This window comes from Spermophilus citellus, assembly GCF_964194105.1.
Source record: "Spermophilus citellus genome assembly, chromosome: 13".
NCBI classification, from domain to species: Eukaryota; Metazoa; Chordata; class Mammalia; order Rodentia; family Sciuridae; genus Spermophilus; species Spermophilus citellus.
The window spans coordinates 94,929,067-94,948,051 of record NC_138193.1 but is presented as its reverse complement, the minus strand read 5'-3'; the positions used below and the strand labels follow the sequence as shown (position 1 = coordinate 94,948,051).

Sequence of the window (18,985 nt, the reverse complement as noted above, 5' to 3'; positions counted from 1 at the left end):
ATGAAATGACGCCTCTGATGGACCCACTTTCCTGGTGGAAGATGAGCCCCTGGCTAAAGGGGGGTTTAGGGCCAGTTTAGGGTGGGATCAATACTTTGGTCTCAGAATCTGTCATTTCAGACTTGATGGAAATTTCCTCCTTAGGGCGTGTCTTGTCACTGGGAAAGAAAGTGACCCCTTCATTCCTTCTCCTTGGGCCACATTATTTGGGGTTTGTCTTTTTCCATATCTAACACACACACACACAATTTGTACCTTAAGGTTGTGCCAGGCAGGTGGTGGTTGTTTACTTGTACAAACAATGTGTAGTTATTCTATCTTGGCACTTTTGCTCAAAATGGAGTAGCTTGTGGCAAAATACTGCTTTACAAAATGGAGTCACCTAGGGTAGGAACAGCCTGAGAACTACTTACTGTTCTATATATCATGGAGTAGCTCCCTGACTACCAGGCAGGCAGGATGTAGGGGTGACGGTGGGCTGGACAATGGGCAGTCAGGGTCCTACCAGCACAGCAGAGGGAAAAGGCACAGGCTCCAGATCCCTGGGCTTGAATCTCATCACTAAGTGATGGCAACAGTGTCTGCCAACACAGTGCAGATGCCTGGACCCAGAATGGGTGTTCTCTTCCTTCATCTGCTTCTCTGGGCTGGGAATCCAGGCTGAACAGCTACATCTTTTCCTTCCTTTGGCACCCCATCTCCCAAAGTTGGTGCTCCTCCTCTAAGGCCTGCACCTTTTACCTCTGGACTGCCACAGTACTGTAATGGTTTTGCACTTTTATAAGGTACAGAGGGCTCATTATGTAAATTCAGGTGAAAAAAATCATGAATTACATTTGTATTAATAAACATTTTAATTAACACTTACCAGCTGCCAATAGTGTGTTAGGTGTAAGTAGCCGGTGGATGCTGCATGAACTAATGAAACTAGAAAGCCATCACCTCCTTTCCACTTTATTCAAGAATTTAAACCTGGCGTTGTGGTGCAAGCTGGTAAACTCAGTGACTTGGGAGGCTGAGGCCAGGAGAATCACAAGTTTGAAGCCAACCTCAGCGATTTAGCAAGGCCCTAAGCAACTTAGTGAGACCCTGTCTCTAAATAAGATATAAAAAGAACTGAAAGCTGTTGGGAGTCTCCCTGAGAACTCTCCGGGCCTTTCAAACATGGCGGTGGGCAAATTACCATTGGGCAGCTAGAACTCCCTGGGCCTTTCAGATAAGGAGCCCCTAATGCAACATGGCGACGGGCAAGTTGCCAGTGGGCGGATAACAAGTTGTTTTGAAAACCTTCTAATTGGTCCTCCTGTCTTCCGTGATCGTGGACAGCTCATGCCCCCCATGAATCTTATGCAGGGTGGACATGCGTGCACCGTAGGTGATGATCTGATCTTTACTATGATTGGCCCCAGGAGCTTCCTAGTTTAAGATAACTGACTCTCACTTTCTATATAAGCTAGAACCAGCTTGCAGTAAAGTGCTTCATCTTTGTCATTGCTATCTGTGTGTATGCATTTTAATCTCTGACGACGAACCTTGGCCTTTCAAAAGCTGTGCATGGTGGTACATGCCTCAATCCCAGCAGCTCGGAAGGCTGAGGCAGGAGGATGATGAGTTCAAAGCCAGTCTCAGCAAAAGCGAGGTGCTTAGCAACTCAGTGAGACCACTTTCTCTAAATAATATACAAAATAGAGGGCTGGGGTTGTGGCTCAGTGGTAAAGTACTCGCCTAGCACATTGGAGACCCTGGGTTAGATCCTCAGAACCACATAAATGCACAAATAAAATAAAGCTATTGAGTCCAACTACAACTAAAAGATAAATATTAAAATAAATAAATAAATAATATACAAAATAGAGCTGGAGAGGTGGCTCAGTGCCAAAAAAAAAAAAAAAAAAGGACTGGAGATATGGCTTAGTGGTTAAACATTTCTAGGTGCAATCCCTGGTACCAAAAAACCAAAAAAACAAAAACAAAACAAAAAACCAGTTCACATGGTATCTTTTTTTGTAAGTATTTATTTTTTAGTTGTAGATGGACATAATACCTTTATTCTATTTATTTATTTTTATGTGGTGCTGAGGATCGAACCCAGGGCCTCCCACATGCTAGGCAAGTGCTCTACCACTGAGCCACAAGCTCAGCCCCAAACATGGCATCTCTTTTAAAAGTATTTCCTGAACTACGAAACTATTAACAGTATAAAATATGCATCTTGTGTGCCATTTAAATGTAAATATTAATAACTTAATATTTGATGCCTCTCATCTCAGATTTATTCATTTATTTGTTTGACAAATATTTGTAGATGTGGCAGACATTGTTCTAGGCCCTGGAGATACAGCAGTGAGAAAAAAATAGACAAAGCTTCTAATCTTAAGAAGTTATGTTTTGGGCTGGGGTTGTGGCTCAGTGGTAGAGCACTTGCCTAGCACATGTGAGGCACTTGGTTTGATTCTCAGCATCACATAAAATTAAAGAAATAAATAAAATAGATTGTGTCCATCTACAGCTAAAAATATTTTTTAAAAGTTCTGTTTTGATGGACACAGACAAAAAGGAAATCAACAAGTACACAAATAAAATTAAATGACAGTAAGTGCCATTGAATAAAAATATAAAGCAGAGTAAGTAGAATAGGGAGTTGAGGGTAGAGTTCAAGAACTGCTATTTTACGTAGGGTAGGTAGAGAAGTCCTCACTGATGAGTTGACATATGAGTGACAGGACTTACTGATGGATGTGAGATAAAGAGGTGACAAGTTGTTTTTTGACTAGAACAACTAGAATAGAATTGTCACATAACTGAGGTGGAAGAAGCAGTATAGGATGCAACACAAGTTTGAAAAATTGATTTTGACATGAAAAAATCATAGGTGATGCTCTAAACTTCATATGGCAACATGTTGGGACCATAGTTATAGAGTATCTCTTTCTGTGAGTCTGTTCTCATGCTTTTGCCTCTGCCTTTCCATGGAAACCACTCTTGTGAAGACCCCCTGACAGCTGCCCTGCCAAATCCCATCTCAGGACTCATATTTTACTTGATATTCATCAGTATCATTTTACACAGTTGTCCACTCTTTTCTCTTTGAAACGTGCTCTTCACTTGGTGTCTAATATTCTTTCTATGGTAAGGCAGTGTGGGAAGGAAGTTGCCCAGAGTGGGAACTATGGCAAGGGTTGCAGGACCCTGTGTGTGTGTGTGTGTGTTGCCTAAAACTTTGAACTAGAATCCAGGGCAATGGGGCTAAAAGAGAGTGTGGCCATAATGTATTGTAGAGCTTCTGGCAACCATGGAGTCCAGGATTCTGAGAATATCTCTTCAGAAGTGTAGCTTAATTTTATTTTTATATTTGGTATCAGAGACTGAACGCAGGGGTGCTCAACCACTGAGCCACATCCCTAGTCCTTTTTAAAATATTTTGTTTAGATACAGGGTCTTGCTGAGTTGCTTAGGGGCTCACTAAGTTGCTGAGGCTGGCTTTCAACTTGTGATCCTCTTGCCTCAGCCCCCTGAGCTTCTGGGATTATAGGCATGCACAACCACAGCTGGCTGCAGCTTCATTTTATACTGTAAACTTTTGAGTTAGATTTAATTTTAATAAAGATTCCATGATTTTATTTTATTATTATTATTTTTTAAAATATTTTTTTGGTTGTTGATGAACTTTATTATTTTTATGTGGTGCTGAGGATTGAACCCAGTGCCTCATGCATCCTAGGCAAGCACTTACCACTGAGACACAACCCCAGCCCCTCCACGATTTTAAATAAAGTTTAAAATCAACTAATCTAGATGGGCACAGTGGCACACACCTGTAATTCCAGCAACTCAGGAGGCTGAGGCAGGAGGATTGTTAAGTTTGATGCCAGCCTCAGGAACTTAGCAAAACCTTAAGCATTATCGAGACCCTGTCTCAAATTAAAAAGGGGTTGGGGATGTAGCTTGTGGTAAAGCACCTCCAGGTTCAATCCCAAGTATACCTCCCACCCCCCAAAATCCACTAATTTAGTCCAATGGCTGTGTATTAGAATGTATCTTTGAGAAGGAGGAGGAGGGAGGCAGAGGGAGGAGAAAAGGAAAAGAAAATAGCGCACCTTGGGGAAATAGCTGATTCCAGGTTTGGTTTAGGGGAAGAAAGGGAACATGTCAAAAGAACATAGGATTAGCTGTAAGAGGCTCCTAATGATCAAATTTGGGGAAATCTGAGCATCAAAAAGAATAACACTTTGGATGATTATAAAACAATGAGTAAAAATCTATTAAGATGATACTAAAAAAAGTTAAAGGGGAAGAACATTTTTGTCACCATTGAAAACAACTGTTCATACTCTAATTATTGATAAAGAGAAAAAATAACTTACTTTGCCTTTTTAGGAGGATCATTCAGCCTCAGGTAATGGTGGAAAGTTTTTCTCTACAGAAACAAGCCAACTAATAAAGAAGAAGGAATGATAGAAATTAAAAAGTCGCCATTGTGCACCCCCAAATGAAATTACAGAATGAAGAAAGGATCATAAATGAATGCCTAAAGCCATGAGATTAAAATTTGTTGTGGAAGAGAATATTCTTATATACCAAGGTATTTTTCCAGAGAAAGCTGCAAAGAGAGAAAGAATTGTATTGGATAGCATCTCCTATGAAGTCCCCTTATTCTAAGCTGAATTTTCTTTTAAATAATTTCATTGCTTTCAGTCAAGATAATCCATGAAATTAAATCTTATTTTTATAGGTCTGTAAAACTTAATTAATAAATTAAAACAGATTAGAATAAAGCCCCAAGTCCTGATTATTAGTTGGGAAATGAAGTTACTGATGAGGTCCCTGATGTTGGAGGAACCCAGTCCTTGCAGAGACATGAAGAATTAATGATGACAAAGTGGTAGGTCTCCATGACTAGCAGGAAAGGCACCGGTGTTTGTAGCAGGTCTAAGATCTGGGTTTAAATTCTGACTCTACCACTTACTAGTTTTGTGGTATTAGGCAAGTTATGAGAGTGCACCCGATCACAGCTATTCAGCCCTATTGCCACGCACTGTGCTGGGTGTTTGGATATGGCAGTCAAGGATGCACAGGGGCCTGCTCTCCTGGAGACCCGACAAGTAATTCAGGAATAGAAGGTACTCAGGTGCGGTTCCTGACTCCAAAGGGACTGAGAATAGGTCTCAACAAGATGGATGGAGATAGAGTTGAGTAGGAGGAGGCTTTCTAAAAGGGGAAAACATTTTAGTGAAATACGCGGGGGCTGATGGTCTGCTTATAGTCCATGTAGCTACCGAGGCTCTAAAGCAGGTGGTTCCCATTATTTAATGAAACAAGGAAAGCGCCTAATTCTGACTCAGGGGTAGGAGTCTGGGCGCGAACCCTGAATGCTAACAATGGCCATTTCCAGACGGTGGTTCCAACTTCTACTACAACACGCAAAGAATAATCAGCCCGGGCTGGGGTTGTGGCTCAGCGGTAGAGCGCTTGCCTTGCATGTGCTTGAGGCACTGGGTTCGATCCTCAGCACCGCATAGAAATAAGTAAATTAAAGATGTTGTCTCCATCTGAAATTAAAAAAAAAAAAAGAACAGCTTTTTTTCCCACATCTTGGAGCCTGTGGAGGCCTGCTGGGAAAAGGACTTCTAAAAGGCAGATACGTCTGGAAAGTTGTGGTGCAAAGCCATTTTTGATGGCTATAAGCCGGGTCTCCGGAACCAAAGGGAACACACAGCTCTTCTAAAAATTGAAGGTGTTTATGCCAGAGATAAAACCGAGTTCTACTTGGGCAAAAGATGTGCTTATGTGTTCAAAGCAAAAAACAAACAAACAAACAAACAAAAAAACAACAACACAGTGACTCCTGGTGACAGACCAAACAAAACCAGAATAATCTGGGGAAAAGTAACTCGTGCTCATAGAAATAGTGGCATGGTTCGGGCCAAATTCCGAAGCAACTGAAATGGTGTGTGATGCTGTACCACTCAAGAATGTAAACTAATGGAAAATAAATAAAGATGGATTTGTGCTCTTGTATTTAAAAAAAAAAAAATAGAAGAAGAAGAAGAAAGAAAAAGAACGGTTAAAAAACAATCAGCTAAAAAATGTACGGGTTCCAGGTGGGGGCGTGCTTCAGGCAGCTCCTGGAAGTCCTCTTCCGGAACCGGCCCATGCTCCGGAAGCAGTTGTTGGTTGGGCGCTTTGCGCGTCACGGAGACCCCAGGGGTGCGGTCGCCATGTTCCTGTCGGTGGTCTCCTGTAAGTGCGCCTGGAGGTGGCGGCGGGGGCCTACGGCGAGGGCGAGGGGGCCGTGAAAGAGCCCCGGGAGGATGAGGGGCGGGGAAAATGAACCGGCCGGGATGTTGCTGGTTCGCGGCGGCCTCACTGCGCGGCCGAGTGAACTGCTGGGGTCTGCGGGACTAGTCTGGATTCACTTAGCTTTTGCGGGACTTTAGAGTCTGGTCAGGAAGCGTGGGGCGCTTTCCCTCACGTCTCTGTAGGGATGTGTCAGAAGAATCACAGGACGTCCCGGTTGGGAAGGACCTCAGAATTTCTAGCTCACATATTTCGTGCCCTAAAGGTGAGGAAATCAATCCCGAGAGGAGCAGTAGATGGCCCGAAACAACACAGCTGGGCAGTGGAAGCAGGCTCCCGAGTCAGTGCTCCCCTGCACCTGGCCGGCTTCTTGTTTAGACTTACTTTACCAACCCACCTAAAACGACGGTTGTTGCAGTTGCACAGGTTGACTTGTCAAACAAGACGCTTGTTCCATGCAAATAATTTAAACTTTAAAAGAGGAGGAAACAATGAAGTAGATGCGACCTTAGAAAGATTTAAAACGTTTCCAGTCCATCTGAAATGATGGTACAAAGCATTATATTCAGAATAGCGTTGATCTGATTGGCTTTTACTCTTTCAATAAAATGCTGTCGGGTTCTCAATATCTAGGGTGAAAACGATGATATACTTAATGAATTAAATGTTTTTGGTTATTACTGACGTTTGTATTAACTTTGCATAAGATAATAAATTTGTGTTTTTATTTTATTTTCTTTTCCAACCTTTTCTCTACACATACACAAAAAGTTGCCAAGAGCAAGTCAAAGTAAGTAAAAGTTTTTAAAATTGAGCTTTGCTTCTTTATTTTTTTTTTTCAGTTCAGTTGCTGCTAAGGTATCCATATATTAAACATTTAATCTTGATTTTTCTAAAAGTTGTTTTAAGGGTTATTTGTTGGATTTTTGTTCTTATGAGCTCTTTTAAAAACTGCAGATGTTTCTGTATTTATGATGTTGTTACCTCTGGACAAACTTGTTGTAAGTGGAAAATATTATAGCCAAAAATGGATTTAATACACCTCACCTACAGAACACTTGTGCTGCCTGTGTGCTGTATCTTGCTGCTTATTACTACCTTAAGAAATGATCAAGATTTGAAGTTTGGCTTCTACTGAATGCTCTTCTTTCATATCATGGTATAGTTGAAAAACAATAAGTTGAGAACCATCTTTATTTCCCTCCTGTCCAGTGAAGCAGCTTCTGTGAGCATTCCTTTTTGCTTAAAGAAGCTTTCATGTCTTTTCTAGGCCCAGGGTTTATGAGCTTATTTTCTTGTTTCTAAACAAACCATTGGTGTGCTGTTTGGACTATCACCATGTTTTCTATTTCCTCAAACTGGAGACCAGGGGCCATTTGTCTGAATCTAGCAGAATAAGTTGTAATCTGGTTAAATCACAGGGCCTGTTTTATGAGTTTTGTAATCTTTAGCATTCATGGTATAAGCACTTTAAAAATAGTAAATAGTAAAGATTCCATGATACCACAGAGACTAGAAATAACAGACTGGTATTTTAAGATAAATTTTGTAAACAATAACTGAAGGTTTTCTTTTAAAAATAAAAATTCTAAAGGCTGTAAAACAGCCTTTTAAAACAGTAAGATGTTAGCTGAGCATGGTAGTGCATGTCTGAAATGTCAGCAATTTCGGAGGCTGAGGCAGTTAGGATTGAAAGTTCACAGCCAGGCTTTGCAAAAATTTAGCAAGGTCCTAAGCAACTTAGCAAGAACCTGCCTCAAATAAATAAATAAAAGTAGCTGGGGATGTCTCTCAGTGGTTAAGTGCACCTGGGTTCAATCTCTGATTTAAAACACAAAGCAACCCTTAAAATTAGTTTTTTTTTTTAAATTAAAGTTAATGAAAAACATGTATCTAAGTGTTTTTCCCCCCAGTACTTTTTATTAAAAAAAATTTTTTTTTGTAGATGTAGTGGACAGAATGACTTTATTTTATTTGTTTTATTTTTATGTGGTGCTGAAGATTGAACTCAGTGCCTCATGCATGCTAGGCAAGCGCTCTACTGTTGAGCTACAGCCCCAGCCCCCTTTTATTGATTCATAAAGTTTTTCCTACAGTGCTTTTTATTGATTCACAAAGTTTTTCCTACAATTCGTTTATGTCTGAATTTCCCACTGCTACGTTCTGTAAGAGTCCCATGCCTTTGGTTTTTGTTGAGGTATTCCCTGCCTCTTGCGTTCTTTATATCTTGTGACATTTGTCATATATGTATAGCCTTTAGACCCTATACACCAACTCAATTTTCATAGCATACCTTTATTTCCTGGAGGACACAGACAGATACAGCTTTATATTTTCCATAGTGCTTTTCTCAGAGTAAGCACTTGATGAGATTTATTGTCCATCTTAACTATAATCAACAAATGTATGCCTCTTTGGAAGCACCGTGTTGAACATTGAAAGCAATGTAGTGATATGGAACGTAGTCTAAAGTGTTTCAAATTTATTTTGAAAATATATGAGAAATGACATGGTCTACATAGGGAGACAAGACACATGAAAAAGTATAGGAGAGTTAAAAGGTCTTTATTGCATGGACTTCATCCTTTGGATGACTGTAACTTAAAGTATGAAGGGACAAAAGGTTTGCTATGTAAGTGATATAAAACTTTCTGTTTCTTTATTTTGTTCCTTCCTTAATTGTGCTCTTATCACTCATACTCTAGAATAGAGAGGGCTCTTATGAGACAACCATTTTTACAATTGCCTCACTTGGTAGCTGTGATCATCAGTACTTTTCTATTAATACCCCCTCCTCATGGGTTCCTCATGAGAGGTGGATGTCTGAGGCTAGTTCCCCAATGTGGCTTGATTGTTCTTACTATTTTCATAGGTCATTACCAAATCACTGTGTTAGATCAAACCCCCAATTCAAACCATTGAAACTGCCCTATGGGAAACATAGGCTGTGTTAGAACCAAACTTTCTCAGGGTCAACTAATGTCCACAACTAATACAACTCCTCAAGCTTCTCAAAATGTGCCGTCCACTTATGACTGAATTTAGTCCATTTCCTCAGCTTGTAACAGCTTACTTTTTAATCTTAGAACCCTTCTGGTGAAAATGGTGAGCCAAGCTGGGACAGGTTTCTCCTTCAACGCCAAGAGAAGCCGACTCCGGGAGAAACTGACTCTTTTGCATTATGATCCACTTGGTAAGATTCAGAGAATTACTACACCGAAGGTTCAGATGCTTTTAAAGTCTGTTGCCTTGGAATATACCAGGACACAAAGCCAGATTAAGACCTTGTGCTCTTGGCACTAGATTCAAGTTTAAATAGAAAATGTCAGGGAAAATCTCCAGGAGGAGATAATTAACTAAAGACATGAAGGTAAGAAACCAACCATGTAAAGAGAATAGGCAGTATCCTGCTAGACAGTCTTTGTGTGTCTTGAGCAGGGGAAGGTATGGTCTAACAGTGGCAAGTTATAGGGTCTAGATGTAAGTTAAGGAAATGTAGTGTCTTTTTTTTTGGTTTTGAGAATAGGAAATATTATTTTCCATTTTGTGCCCTCCATTAAAAGACCATCATGCAATTTTAAGTGGTGTGTATTTGTCTAAAACAGACTTGTGTTCCCAAAGCCAGATAATCTGCTCAAACCTAATTGCTGTTGGTGGAAGCCCATCCTGTTTCTGCATTTGATGTGAAGGTTTATGCCAAAACAAAAACCAAAACCTGGCAAGCAAAATTTTTTTTTTGTTTGTTTTGTTTTGGTATTGGATATTGAACCCATGGGCACTCATCCGCTGAGCCACATCGCTAGCCCTTTTCTTAATTTTTAATTTTATTTAGAGACAGGATTCTCATAGATTGCTTAGGGCCTTGGTAAGTTCCTGAGGCTGACCTTGATCTTGTGATCCTGCCTCAACCTCCCAAATTGCTGGGGTTACAGGTGTGTGCCACTACGTCTAACCATAATTGCTTCTTAATAATATTGACAAAGACTATGTTAATGTCAGGAAGTGCTTTTAAAAAGTTCTGAGAAGTCCATTTGTCAGCTTAAAATTGCTTGAGTTCCATTTGTTAGTAGAAATACAATTTCCTGCTCATATTGCTGATCATTCATTAACATAATAAAAAGGGAATTCTAGTTTTATACCTGAGAATTAGGAGTCTGAATATCAGGATGATTCCTCATGTGGTAGAAAAATTAGTAGAAGAATAGTTTGATAGCTAGATTAGTGTTGTGTTTTTCTGCCTGATTTCTTTGTATTAGCTGGTGAAAACTCAATAAAAGTGGTGAACTTTATACTGAAGTAATTTTATTGTACCATGTTAACTCCTTTAGAGTTTATTTTTTAGGAGCTTGCACACTACTAATAAATATTGAAAAACCTTTTGCAATAATAGATATGAAAAGGTATTGGAGTTTTCATCCTTAGTGTGGAGTAGGTATCGGGAACTTATTTGTCACATTGATTTTAAGTTTTAAGATTGGGAAAAGAGGACTGGGATGTAGCTCAGTGGCAAAGCATCTCCCTTGCATTCGCAAAGCCCTGGGTTTGACCCCCAGTTCCAAAAAAGACAAAAGAACCCCACCAAAAAAAAAAAAAAAAAAAGATTATAGCCATAACTAGTTTTGATCATAAGTTCAAAAAATGGGAGAAAAGACTCGTATATAAATTTTAGATACAATTAGGACTTTCTAATAAGGAATGGTTTGAGCCTTGATAGCACAATTTTTGTCTTTTCTGAAGAAAAGGATGTTCTGGGATAGTAGACTACCTGCCTTTCTGTCCACTTATTGGATCCTTTGCAGACTTTTGTGATGAAGATGTTTGCCTTGGAGCCTGTCCCATTGCCCAGGGTACCTAATAGCTTGGCAATTTTCCTAGCATATTTTACTGACATGAGTTAAGTTAGTTTGAGGATAATGTTTTGTTTTATGAAGGAAATCAGGTAAGGAAATAAATATTCCCAGTTATTTGAGCATTTTCTAGTAAACTCTTTGGCAAGAACCAGCTGTATCTGCTCCTGTCCTTTCAGACTCAACTTTCCTAATGTAAAACTAGATGCTAATATCCAGGGAGGAAGGATTAAAGCTGAGGCCTAAGCTTATTAAACTTTGTTTATCATAAAGAGAATGAAAACTTGTCAGTTTTAATTCCTTGGGTGACTAAACAAGATGATATAGACTTTAATTGAAACAGAATAGATTTAGGTTAGCTGTAGGGAAAGAACTTGACAGATTCATTCTTCTATGAATTAAGCAGCAAATATTTTGACAGAAAATTTATGTTTACGGTTGTGGATAGCATTGTGTCATTTCAGCTCAGTTAACACATATTGAGTCCTTCTGTGTATCTGGAAACAACTCTATAAGTGAGTTGGAGTTCTCTCTCAGGGAAAGAAATAGGATAGAGTATTTTGGGAAATTTGTCCAGGGACTCAGAGCTACAAATGATTAGAGTCAAAGTTTGAATCCAATGATTCTAACCCCAATTCCCTGTTCTTTCTGTTATAGGGAGCCAGTTTGATCTTTCTAAACTTTTAATTTTTTAAACAATCAGAACTTTCCCCTGTGTTCAGCCTAGTATCTAAGATCATGAAGCCTCACTGTGATTCCTGCCACCTATCACTTTTCCTGCTTTAGTCATCCAAATGCTGCTCCTTTAAGGGCTAAGTTTTACTCTGTTGGGCCTTCTGTCACTATTACTTTCACCTTAATCTTTAGGTTCTTAAAGGGTTTATTGGAAATTCATATGGGTACCTCATGAGTACTAAATCAGGAACTCTTTTTTTGTGTGTGTGTGTGTATGTTGGGAATTGAACCCAGGGGCTCTTAACCACTGAGCCACGTCCCCAGCCCTTTTTATTTTATATTTTGAGACAGGGTCTCACCAAGTTGCTTAGGGCCTCTCTAAATTGCTGAGGCTAGCTTCAAATTTATAATCCTCCTGCTTCAGCCTCCTGAGCCACTGGAATTACAGGCGGGCACCACTGTGCCTGGCTTTTTATTTATATATTTTTCCTAAGACAGGGATTCACTGTATTGCCCAGGCTGTCTTTGAAAGTGCAATCCTCTGGCCTTAACTTCCTGGAGGGTTGGGATTATAGACAAGTGCATCTCATACTTTTGTAAACTTTGCATTGTCTAGCACAGTTCCTTGGAATAAAATGTTTGTTCTTTTGAATTAAAGGAATTACTACAGTGAATGAAATAATTTTCCTGAATAAAACCTTGTTGTATTAATCTTATTTGTTCCTTATCTTGGTCATTTAAATAATCTCCTGATTGCTTCTCAGTGAGATAAGTCCCCTGCCTCCCTTTGTTTTCTTTTTTGGTGGTGCTAGGGATTGAATCCAGGACTTTGCAGATGCTAAAGTACTCTTATCACTGAGCTACAATGCCAACCCTCCTTTTAGCTCAACTTTTGCCTCCGTGAAGAAAAACACACAGAAAATATTTCTAAACAGCATTATTTTGGAAAGTGTGTTGTGTCTTTACTAACATCTTGTAGTGCTTTGTAGGTCCTCCTTAGAGGAGTGGAGTCTTAGGAGGAGCAGTTCTACTTATATTTTAGATGATATGAAGTATGTAAAAAATATCCCATATATTCAATGTCTGTATTATGTAGTATTCTTATTCATTTCTTAGGTGAAGTTCTGTTAACTGGTTAATGGTTTTTAAATTCAGCTGCCTTTTAGAATTGTCTAAGGAGTTTTTAAAAATGTTGTTTTCTAGTCCAATTCTAGCTCTACTGAACCAGAATTAGTGTAGGGGTGGAGGTGAGAAACAAGAATGTATTTTAAACAAGCTACTTAGCTATTTTTTTTTTATAGTTATAGGTGGACAGTATGTCTTTGTTTAATTTTTTATGCAGTGCTAAGGATTGAACTCAGTGCCTCATGTGTGCTAATAATAAGCAAGTACTCTGCCACTGAGCTACAGCCCCAGCCCTATTTGGCTAATTCTTAATCACACTTTGGGAATCTCATATACAGAGATTCTGTCCATTGTGATAAAGAAGAAGAAAATACAAAGCTAAAACTATTTTGTATGGTAGAGACTATTGGGGAGTTACTAGGTCACATTCCTTGAGTTCCTGAATCTTCCTTGGGAAAGATTTTGGCAAAGAGGAATCAAGTGGGGTGAGTGTAGGGGGAAGTGGTTAGAAGTTAATTGTGGGTTCTAGGGCATTAGGGGACTCTGGAACCCTTATTTTCCTAGCATGTAGCGTGTGCGCGTGCGCCGGGTTTCTGTTCTCGCAACTAAAAGGCTCAGGGGTCACTCCAGTTAAACTGGGCTAATCGGCCTGCACAAAATAACCATACAAGAGACACAAATACCTTTTTCTTTGGGGTTGCTGTGACGGCTCCTCTGACCTTAAGGGTCTGCAGAAAGAGAGAGAGCATGCGCTGACCCCTTTTATTGAGGAGAAGCTATTCAAATGAGGCAAGGGGTCAGGTTTCAGGGGGCTGAGTCTGTCTTCATGATGTCCACTGTCAGCAGGTTGACTGACACCTGGGTAGGCCATACCCAAGGACACAGTAAGAGAAGGGGACACACACACACAAGGCACTTCCATGGAAGATTCTATCCTAAACAGGGCAAGGGGTAATATTACAAAGGAACAGGTGAGCGTAGCAAGCACACCCATGCACGATGACAACGACCCTTGTACCCAAGAAGGGTGGGGAAAGCTCTGCCACATTTCTGCGACTGAGCGCCTCAGCACCCAGCCGGGGAGTGTAACTCAGTCACGTGTAAGGTTGGTCTCCCGTGTGTGTGTGTGTGTGTGTGTGTGTGTGTGTGTGTGTGTGTGAGAGAGAGAGAGAGAGAGACGGACAGACAGACTGGGTATGAAATCTAGGGCCTTGTGTCTGTTATGCAAGTGCTCTACAACTGAGCTACATCCGCAGGTAGCTACCTGACTTTTATCCGAGAAGATAGGGATCCCCTACCCCAGGGAACTATATTCTTGTCATATTTACAATGTTGAGATTTTGGTTATAATACTTCATTACTAAAGTAAGATGTTCCTATTTGGGTTTATTAGAACAGCTCTGGAAAGTAGAAGTACCGTGGTATTTACTCTTTCCATTAGGCTGCCTTTTCTTCCTTGTCCTGCTCAGTTCTTGCTGCTCTGGTTCTGAGTCCAGCTCCCAGCCTGCTCTTGCTTACTTGCTCCTGGAGTGGACCTCAGCTGGTGAAGACATTGTTTCCATGTTTGTCACTTTCTTTTTTAATGTGAATATTTCACACTGATTAAAGTATGACCTTGTGGAATACTAAGGATGCTACTAATTTGCTGGCGAGTAGTCTTTCCCTCTAGTCATTTCTTGACTCTGGAATTGAGGAACTGAGTTTACAGATCACCTTCAAACTCATGACAGAGGAATAGTAAAATGTGAGAGAGGAGAGGTCTTAATGGCCTAATAACATATTTTTATTAAAAATGTTGATGACACTTTTTAGTTTTCTTCTACAACCCTTTTTTCTCCCCCCACAGTGAAAAAAAAAGTCCTCTTCACGGAACAGAAAAAAATACGCTCTCTCTGAACAATGGATTGAAAATGAACTTGATTTATAAATGAGAAGACTGAGGGCGGGGATACTGATTCAGAAATCCCACAGCTTGTAATAAAAGAAGAGGAAATGGCGTGGCATCACTGCCTCCTGTGATTTCAAGGCCATTGTGAAGGGAAACAATGCAGTGAAAGAAAGTTCTTCATATTAGGACAGACATCGTTGCTTCACATTTATTTATCTTTCTGGATATTTTTATAGCCCTTAATAAAAAATATTAAAATAGCCTGTGCCATTGTCTCTTAGTGATGTTTTCCCCTCCCATTTAAAAATTTAAAAAGCAACCACATTCCTAAGAAAAAACCATTGTTTCATATAATAGAAGATATTTTTCCATGGTGAGACTTATGCAAGAACTTCTAGATTGCTGCTTGTATTTTATAGAATGGACAGAGCAGCACTCCAGGTGATCTTGAAGACCCCCTCCTCCCCGTATAATAATGGAATTGGGTGACAAGGATGAGCAGGAAGGACAACAAAGGAAACTAAGAGAACTTCTGTTTGTGATTTGTGCTTATATAAAATTAGGAAAAATGCCATTGGTTCGTATTCTCAAGTCCAGATCACCAAAGTAGTACCTAGGATTTTTAGGCAGTTTCAGACTCCTTGATCCCCTAGATCTCTTTTCTTGCTTTCCTTTTTTTTTTTTTTTTTTTTGGTGATACTGGGGATTGAACCCAGGGCACAGTGTGTACTAGGCAATTGCTCTACCTCTTGAGCTAGTTCCCCAATCCTAACCTCCCCCTTTGGTTTTGGACTGGGGATTGTACTCACAGACACTTTACCACTAAGCTAAATTCCCGGTCCTATTTATTTTGAAACAAAGTCTTGCTAAATTGCTAAGAGTGGCCATGAACTTGTGATCCTCCTGTCTCAGCCTCTTGAGTCACTGGGAAAATAGCTACGCACCACCATACCTGGCCATTCCAGATCTTAAAATTTTATTTTGGGACAGGGTCTCACCAGGTTGCCCTACTAGCCTCAAACTTGGTAATCCTCTTGGCCCAGATCCATATATTTTCTTGCATAGGCTACTGTTACCCTCATATTTTCAAAACACTCCAGTTTTCTCCTTTATTTCTCAAAATTCTGGCTGAAAGGATTATTATTTTTTTTTTGTCCCCTCCTTCTCTTTGAACTTTGCTGGTTCATATCCTGTCCTATCTTAAGCACTTGTATGGGAGAAAGATGAGTGCCTGCCCTGGCCACAGCATTGAGAAGCAGTGCTGTTCCAAAGTAGCAGGTGTTCCCTCCCTATGGCCCAATCTGTCTCTAGAGGAAAAGCAGGCACAGCTCTCTGGAAATGGAATTGGATGTGAACAGTTGTTGAGTCTTAAGGGCTTGTGGCATTATAGTCAATCAGCTATTTTATGGCATCTTTTGTTAAAGCTGTGGTTCAAAGCAGTAACAGGTGAGATCTCAGTTATATTTAGATTGAAACTGTACACAGTAGAGTCTTGGGTTACAAGAGAAATCTTACATGATCCTAACTAAGCCATGTGAAGGATTTGTGTCCTGCATGAATTGCTTTAAAAAACAAGCCTTAACATCTGACCTAACAAATGTGTATTCAGCCCTTAAGCTGAACGAGGCCCACAGGGTGTTTACATTTAAAAAAAATAAGTTGCTGATATATAAACAATATCAATAAATATGGAAACTTTTGGTTTATGTAGAAAACCGGAAGTTTGATAATACTTGAGCTAAAGAATGAGTATCGGCCACCTCTTTTAAGTACTTGGGAGATTGAATCCTTATTCCTTTTCTCCTTATTGAACATTCTGTTCTCTGGCTCTAGAGGCTGGTATCCACCACCCCTGCTGTATGGTGCCACATAAAATTATCAATCTACAGGCAATAGAATATGCTGGTCCTGAGTAGCGATAAGTTTTACACAGATCCTGATTGTGGAATCTAATTATAGTTGGTTCTTGTGAATGTATGAAAAGCAAAGGATCATCCTTATAAATAAGTAAATGAAAACTTGAATGTGATTCCTAAATGAACATAATATTTACAAAGAAGAGAGAGGACATTTTCTAGTAAGTGTTAGCTAGGAATGGTCACCTCAGGTACATTTTATTTCTAGGTATCTTTACTTGAGGGATAACAGTAATCAGAACAGAGTAGGAGGAAGGTCTTTTTTGTATGGATAAGATGACTGTGTTCCTGCAGCTTGGACACTGACTGCTGCGATGAAATTGGATCTCCTGAGCATTTCTTCCAAGGACAAATTTGGGTAATAAGCCATGTAAAAGGCCAGAGCTCCCACAAAGCTGTCACCAGCACCCTGTAATGAAAAACACAGTTGTGAAGATAAGCATGTGGTCAACCTGTTGTCCACACTGTACAGTTTAAAAACGTAATTTTAGAGTAGTTTTAGATTTATAGAAAAGGGACAAGGACAGTGGCGTTTCCATATATCCCACACAGACCTGTTAATATCTTAATGTGGTACATTTATCACAATGATGAAATGGTACTGATATATTAACTGAACTCTATTAGGATTGTGTTTTTCCTTCATCTCTTTATTCTGTTGCAGGATCCCATTTAGTTGTCATGTTAGACTCCTATGGGCTGACAGTTTCTTAGGTGGTTTTGGTGACTTGGATAGTTTTGAGGACTGATTACGTTTTGTAGAATCTGTCTCATTGGGATTTGTGTATTTTTTCCTCATAGTCAGGCTGTGGCTATAGTTTTGGAAGGAAGACCACAAGAGTAAAGTGTCATTCTCATCGTATCAAGGGTAGATACTGTCAATATGGCTTACCACTGATGATGCTAACTTTCATCACTGGGCCAAGGCTTTGCCACTGTAGTCACTTTGCTCTCTCTCATTATACATTTTTTTTTCTCTCCCTTTCTTCCTTCCCTTCTTCCTTCCTTTCTTTCTTCCTTTGTTTCTTTTTGTCTGAACTGAGAATTAAATCCAGCTTTGGCTAAGTTGCTGAGGCTGGCCTCGAACTTGCAACCCTTCTGCCTCAGCCTCTCCAGTTGCTGGGATTAGTCATGTGCCACCACACCCGGCTTAAAACAATTTAGATGTTACATGATATTACTTGAAAAATTATTCTGGTATTCAACAGATTCAGGGGGCACTTTCCAGTTTTCCCATTTGCTAGTTCTTTAGACCCAAGAGTTTTCATGACAAATCTTGAGGCTGTTCTTCAGCCTGTACAAAGAGCCTCGATTGGCATGAGATTGTTTTAGTTGCAGCTGAAGTATTCAATGAGCTATGTGCCCAGCACAGTGATGGGTACTAGAAAAGAAGCAAAATCCACTGTGGATCAAACACTAAACAGTGGCAGAGCTTATAAATGCAGTTGGATTTTAAGAAAGGATTTGAATAAAGCCTCCCTGAAGGGAGTCCTTATAGAATGAACCAGACTTCCAGAGAGAAGGCAGGCCTCGAAGAACAAAGACCCCAGAGGCGGAAGGAACAGAGAGAGCTCAGGGAGTGGCTTTAAGGAGAACCACATTTCCCTTTGTTTACATAAAGCAGTCAATATTACACTTGCCAAGGAGTCATAGAAAAGCTTACATAAGTGTTTCCTGCGTGCCTCAGTGCTGAACAGTGTTCACCACTCTTGTCTGAAGGATGCAATGAAAAAAGATATGATTCCTAACTGACCTCCATTTCAGCATAGCAGTAGACATGAGAAAGGTCTGAAACTAGAGGAACTCTGAGCTGCATGGAGGATATATTATGAAATACCATTAGAAAGTCTTTGACATACAAGAGATGGACAACACTACAAGATATGAAAAGGAGTGGCAAACTCTTAAGATTCTAAGACTTTATTTCTCCTCCTTAAATTATACACAACTAAATTCCAGGTGGTCAAAAGGTTAGATATAAAAAATAAAACAGTAAAAATAATAAGATGAAAGTTTAGGTGAGTATTTGTATAACTCTAGGAAGCAAGGCCACAAGTAAACTAGTAAACCCCAAAATTCATAACAAAAAAGGGAAGTATTTTAAATTTTTAAATTAAAAATTATATGTCCTAAGACACTAAATAAAGTCAGACGTACAAAAGCACAAATTTGATGAAAATTCTTCCAATACACATGACATCTCTAATGGTCAAAGGACACCTTTCAACTGCTTGCAA

General features: G+C 39.8%; 2 protein-coding genes across 4 annotated transcripts in view; one reads left to right on the top strand and one right to left on the bottom strand.

The window, feature by feature from the left end:
* Positions 1-6,086: 6,086 nt before the first annotated feature.
* On the top strand, positions 6,087-15,092 carry MRPL33 (mitochondrial ribosomal protein L33; the record flags this gene model as incomplete). The annotated part of the gene is made up of 4 exons (XM_081265161.1): positions 6,087-6,240; positions 7,069-7,087; positions 9,384-9,490; positions 14,791-15,092. The coding sequence occupies 4 exons, from the start codon at positions 6,087-6,089 to the stop codon at positions 14,838-14,840; spliced, it is 330 nt and encodes a 109-aa protein (XP_081121287.1). The 3' UTR covers positions 14,841-15,092.
* Positions 15,093-16,816: 1,724 nt separating this feature from the next.
* The window catches only part of RBKS (ribokinase), an 87,466-nt gene continuing 85,297 nt past the window's right edge, over positions 16,817-18,985 (bottom strand). The window contains exon 9 of one of the 3 annotated variants that reach the window (XM_081264504.1): positions 16,817-17,157. In XM_081264504.1, coding sequence (XP_081120630.1) covers positions 16,984-17,157 — 174 coding nt within the window. In that variant the 3' untranslated portion in view covers positions 16,817-16,983. The remainder of the gene's footprint in view (positions 17,158-18,985) is intronic. The other 2 variants (XM_081264502.1, XM_081264503.1) reach the window with 2 other exon arrangements.